This window comes from Hydractinia symbiolongicarpus, chromosome 10 (genome assembly GCF_029227915.1).
Source record: "Hydractinia symbiolongicarpus strain clone_291-10 chromosome 10, HSymV2.1, whole genome shotgun sequence".
Lineage (NCBI taxonomy): Eukaryota > Metazoa > Cnidaria > Hydrozoa > Anthoathecata > Hydractiniidae > Hydractinia > Hydractinia symbiolongicarpus.
The window spans coordinates 23560031-23566139 of NC_079884.1; the positions used below are offsets into that span (position 1 = coordinate 23560031).

General features: G+C 34.8%; 1 protein-coding gene across 2 annotated transcripts; it reads right to left on the minus strand.

Moving 5' to 3' along the window:
- On the minus strand, positions 1–5186 carry LOC130662747 (trichohyalin-like). 2 transcript variants are annotated; one of them, XM_057461670.1, is made up of 8 exons: positions 5104–5186; positions 3206–3959; positions 2134–3123; positions 1865–2056; positions 1327–1785; positions 924–1170; positions 427–728; positions 1–300 (listed from the first exon to the last, which is right to left on the minus strand). In XM_057461670.1, the coding sequence occupies exons 2-8, from the start codon at positions 3947–3949 to the stop codon at positions 82–84; spliced, it is 3153 nt and encodes a 1050-aa protein (XP_057317653.1). In that variant the 5' UTR covers positions 3950–3959; positions 5104–5186; the 3' UTR covers positions 1–81. The 2 variants fall into 2 exon arrangements, with proteins under 2 accessions (XP_057317653.1, XP_057317654.1); XM_057461671.1 differs by having other exon boundaries at positions 4986–5109.
- Positions 5187–6109: the final 923 nt, after the last annotated feature.

Sequence of the window (6109 nt, forward strand, 5' to 3'; positions counted from 1 at the left end):
TAAGTAATGACTTGACATTCAATCTAACATATTACCAATACAAAGATGTGTATAAGACGTGGCAACCGTGCTTTGTCATTTTTAGAAAGAATGTGATGATTGCTGTGGATTCATAGCTGTCAGCCTCTCGATTAATTTCTGAAGATGCATTTTCTGATGCCTCAAGTGATAATTTTGTCGCTCTGTGTTAGTTTGTTCCATTCCCATTGCATGGACAGCTTTGTTAAGGTGCATATTTTGATGAGTGAGTTCTTTAGTCCTTGATGTAGAAGCATTGACTTTAGATTGTAAACTTCCAAGCTTAAAGATACATAAAATGTCATCAGTTAAGATTATTTGGTTTTTGTGTTTTATTTCGTGGTTTGTTTGTTTATTTTCAGCTCTTGAGATTTGTGTTTTCAAATCCTAAAAAAAAGTAATTTTTACCTGATGGTCTAATTTATTGGCATACGCATCGAGGGCTCCTCTAGCATCATCCAGTTGATCTTGCAGCTTCATTTTTTCTTCTTCCAAATTTCTCACCCTTTCTAGTTCTTCTTTCATAGCTGCTTCCTGTTTTTCAAATTGTAACTGTTGTTGACGCTGTTGACGCTGTTGTTGCTGCTGTTGTTGTTGTTGTTGTTGTTGTTGATACATTTGTTGCTGTTGTTGCTGGTGATGATATTGGTCAAATGCTGACTCCTTAGACATACTTAAATTTGATTTTAATAAGCTGCCTTTTCGCCCAGCTATAAAAATAAATGTGTAAAAGTAAATAAAGACGATGATTATGTGAAATACCGGTCAACACAGTATTTATTGATGTAATATACAACGAAGATGTGGAAACTGACACAAGCAAGGTACTCAAGAAACCAACGTGACAATTGAGCTCCTAAGCCGTGATATAATGTAAGCCCTTGTTTGCAAATATATCATCGTACCTGCATGTGAGGCAAATAGCGATGCCATGGGTTTCATCGCTGGCATTGTAACCATATTTACGGTGTGTTCTGTATTGGGTGGCTGAAAGCCTGTCGTCAGCATGGTTGATCCGTTAAAGTCATTTGACGCTTGCTGCCTGACAGCAGCTAATGTTTGACCAGCATGGTGTAGCTTAAGTTGCAAATCTTGAATCTCTCGTTGCATTTTCAGCTTCATTTCTTCACCGTCAGCTATTTCCTTCAAAACCTTGAAAATACAAGTTGCTGGATTAATGCCAAAAAATCTTAATATAAGCTGCATTAGAAAAATATCTATTGAAGTAGAACATTTTTTGCAAATTGTTTTACAAAACGATATTCAAAGTATTTTGAGTCTGATTAACCTATTGAAAATTTAACTCACCCTGTGGTTTTCCTTTTGTAGATCCTCAGCCAGCTTAGATGTCTTTATCTTTTCTGTGCTAAGCTGATCTCGCAATGCTGATGATATTTCTCTTTCCCTTTCTACAGCATCACCAAGCTTTTCCAATTGCCTTTCGAATTCTCTGCATTGTTTTTGAAGCAAATTATTTTCATGATTTGCTTCTCTTAATTCGTTTTCTAAATCTGTAACTTGATTAGTCAAACGTTCTTTCGCATTTTTCAGCTTTGAGATTTTTTCGGATTGGTCAGGAGGCATGAACATGTTGTTAGGAGGAGGGGGCATATAATATGGATACTGAGGTTGTAGTGGTTGCTGTGGTTGTGGCTGAGGTTGAATTGGAGTTGTAGGTGGTTGTGAAACAGGAGATGGCATGTTAATAATTTGAACCCCTTCAGAAGCAGGTTGGGGTGGAGCAGGTGCATGTGGATATATTGCTGGCTAAAAAATAAACAAATAATAATATTTTATATAATTAGTATAATTGAGTGAACTTCTCAGTAGAAAGAATTATTTATACCTGCACAATAACTGGTTGCGGCTGTGTTATAAACTGTGGTGGTGGTTGTGGTGGTGGTTGCTGCGGTTGTGGGCTATTGTATCGCATTCTCATGAAATCATCTTGCATCCCCACTACACGATTCTCAAGTGCTTTTAAAGCGTCTTCTAACTTTCGTTTTTCTGATAACAAATTCTCGTATTTTTCTCGAGACTAAAAAACAAACAAATTACCTTAAAATCACATTCTACTGTACTATGTCACTAAAGCAAGTTATCTGTTCTACTTACTCTTTCTTGTAATTCCGACTTCAGTTCCTCCAATTTTAGTCTTTCCTCCATCTTTTGTGATATTTGTTCCCTATCATCTGTTTGTTTCGGCTGTTGTTGTTGTTGCTGTTGCATTAATGACATTAACATCAATTCTGAAGATGGTGTTTGAGCACGCGCACGTTCATTTTCGCGTTTGGATTCCACAATGATCTTTAACTCTTCAACAGCTCCTCTTAATCTGTCCACTTCACGTTGACCTTCTTCCTTTAAGTTTTTCAAAACTTTGTTATTATCTTCTAGTGCTGCCACCTTTGCTTTCAGTCCTTCATTTTCACGCGAAAGTTCATTGATGATGGATTCATGTTTGCGATTATCATGTTCTTGCATTTTATCTCTTCTACTTTTTTCTTCTTCTTCTAGTCTTCGTGTTACTTCATCAAATCTTTGTTGCTGCACTGCCAGCGATTCAGAGAGTTGTTTTGTTCTAAGACGACGCTCTATCTCTTTCTCAATATCATCCCGGCTACGATCCAAGTCTCGCTCCATTCGGTATTTTTCTTCTGCTAATCTTTTATCCAGTTCTTCTTTTTCTTTTACTATTCTGTCTTTTAACCTTTCTTTTTCCATCTGCAACTTTTCCTCCATTGCAGATTTATCACGTTGAAATTTATCTTTCAAGTTGTCTTTGTATTCGTTCAAAATACGATCGAAATCTTCTCTCAAGTTTGATGGAAGGTCTGCTCGAGAATTGTAACTAACTGGAGGCGCTTCAACTGGTACCTTTTTCTCGATTATTTTCACCTCTGGAGGTGGTGTAGGTAATTTTCTCAAACGGTCAATTTCTTCCTTTAAACGGCCAATTTCTTCTTTCAACATGTTGTTGACAGCTTGCAAATTGGATTTCTCATGAGCTGCAGCCCGTTCTATTTCCGATCGATGGTTAGCTTCCTTGCGTAGAGCTTCCTCTATGTGTTCAATGCGACGCTGCCAATCTCTATCAATTTTTGTCTATATTCAAGAAAGTGGACGACTGAATTAAAGCGATCAGAACCTAGACTTAGTTATATGAAACATTAGAATAAAATTATACCTTTTCATCATCAAATTTCTTTTCCATTTCAAACGCCAATTTCTGATATTTTGTCTCTCCTTCAGCAAGATCTCTCTCAAATCTTTTTTCTAAGTCATATCTGATGGTCTCAAATTTTTTCTCCAAGTTATCCATACTACATCTATGCTTTTCACTTTCATTCTTCATTTCCACTGTTAACGAAGCTTCGTGTTCTGCTTGACATTGTCTCTTCACACTGTCGATCCTACTTTTCCAACTTTCGCTGATGTCTCTTCTTTCACGTTCAAACTCAGCTTCGCGATTTTTCAGCCTATCTTCAAATTTTCTTTCAAGCTCCGCTTTTTCTTCTTGAAAAGATCTTGTCATTTTTGCAATTTCTTGTGCAAAACTTTGATGCATTTCAGATCTTTCTGTTTCGAATTGTCCCTCTAAATCTTCTCGTTCAGCTTTTACCATTTCCTCCCATTCAATCTTTTTTGCTTTAAAGCTTCTTAGCAGTTCTTGAATCTTATTCAAGTAGTGCTGTTCCATGGAATCTTTCTCTCGCTGAAATATTCTTAACAGTTCATCTTTTAACGCTATTTCTTCCCGCTCAACATCTGGATTCAGTTTAGATGACTTTGAAGTAGTTTCGCTATCCAATTCGCCGAGTTCGAAGCGTTTGTTTAGTCTTGTCGGGGTTGGAGGCCGTCTTTTGTATATCATTGTCGACAACTTTATATTTGTGTCGGAGGTATTCATTGCGGATGACGATCTTTCCATTTTTGCTAATCTAAGAGGACAAAAAAACACGTAACACTTATAACAAATGCAATCAGAATAAACTGATAATACAGAATCCAAAGAATTTTATCGTTTTCAAGTAGTAAGTTTTATAGACTGTAATCCTTAGAAGGCGCAAGGCCTGTTTTTGAAAAATTTGGGTTCTGAAAAAAGTTGCAGTTTTATGTATGCTGCATCAACAAACAGGACGTCGAAAACTTATCTAGCTTTCACGTTGTCAATTTTCAAGTAAACAAGTAGGCATAAACCCAGACCCAAATTCTTAAAATCTGAGCATAATTTAAGGTAACGCCAATTTTATAACCCATGCTTATAAAAAGGTGAGTAGGAATTGGAATAAAAATAAATCTTAACATGACGTTCTCTTCGTCGAAACGTTAATCGGAAATTTCATTAAAGACGAAATAATAAATAGACAACAATTTATTTCTCCATAGTAAATTATGACAATAAATTTAAACAGTTAATAACATAGGACCCTCATGATATGACCCATTACAAATGAATACGAAAAACAAACAAAAAAAGAACAGTAATGGTTATTGTATGGCAAGTTTTGCATTACAAATATGGGTCATGTCGTTTTTCTCTTTCAAAATTAAGAACATATTTATAGGGCATGTTTATATAGCTGTAGAAAGTTGAAGGCAACCCAAACACCTCAGCTTGCCACAAACAGACAAATTTAAAGATATTATTAGGTATGGAAACGATACTAGAAGGTGTCAACTATAATATATATATTATACAATTTTAAAATCGAGGAGTTCATTATTAAATTTAAAAGTTGTCACAAACAAATGGCAGTTGGAGATTCAAACATGCTTGGGACATGCAAAATGACTTTCAAAAGTTAAATACATATATAAATATACGATTGTTATTATTAAAGTTAACGTAGATGGTAGCTTAACAACAACAAAAATTTGCTAGTGATTTTCGAATAATTATCTGCACGCATGGATAAACATCAATTAAATCAAGGGTAGAAAAATATAGGAAAACAAATACATACGAGCCTACTAGAATACTTTAAAAATGGCAGCTTGTTTACATCTGACGTTACATGTTTGTCACAGATAATGTCCTCCAGAAAATGCGTTTCTGCAAAAAAAAAAAAGTAACCAACTCACTTTCTGCGTTAAAGATTGTTTATGCCTTCTGCTCAATACGAGCGTCTTTTGAAATGGCAGTGAATCTACCAATGTCGATTTAAGCAAGTCATTGGTTAGATTTAAGCAAGACATTTAGTTATATAGATAGGCGAATGGATCTTAGAAGCAGAAAAAACAAAGGGAATAATATTACATAACTTTTAACATAAAAACACAAAGAAAGTAAAATGGCAGCATTTCAGTCTTGCCTTTGCTACCAACAATTTTATGAAACGTAACATCATAGTACTTTGAGCAATGCCTTGGAGAATGCACCTGCTTAGCAAACTTGGTTCCATACTTCTCATCTCTTTACTCATAGTATTCTTTAGCTAGATTGGAAACAATGTGGTGAAGCTGGAACTATTTTAAGTTAATTGAGTAAAAGGGTTTACAGATATAAAATTTATATATCACATTTTTTTCCAATCGATGTACTGGTTATGCTGTGAATTTAAAGCATTTTTGGTTTAATATCTCCTTAATTATTTAGTCTATTTTTTGCAAAAACGAACTGGCTAAACTTTTTCAGACAATTTAAAATAACATAATATCATGATACTGAAATGTGGAAAAGTTAATAAAAAACAAAACTGTTTTCTTCGCCATAGCTCAATTTTATTAAAAATAAGAATCTTAAATGTACAATTATACGAATTTTTTTAGTAAGTATAAAATGTCCAAACAAAATATAAACAACAAGTCCGATGTGTAAGGGTTTCTTAAAAAAGAAGCTGAAATGTGTAGACAGGGCTAAAAACTTAATCTCGTTTTAAAGGCGTGTTATCTGGTGATAAGAAGAGTTAACAAGCGCACGTCGGAATGAGGCTGCGAAAAACTGCTATTTTGAAACCCTTAAAATATAATATAAAAATATAGGAAAAACGGGTTACCAAAATTAGGAGACAAGATTTCCTGAGGGGAAAAGGAGACGATTAATTGTTGCAAAAGCATAATTAATAAAAAAAAAAACGCGTGACGCAAA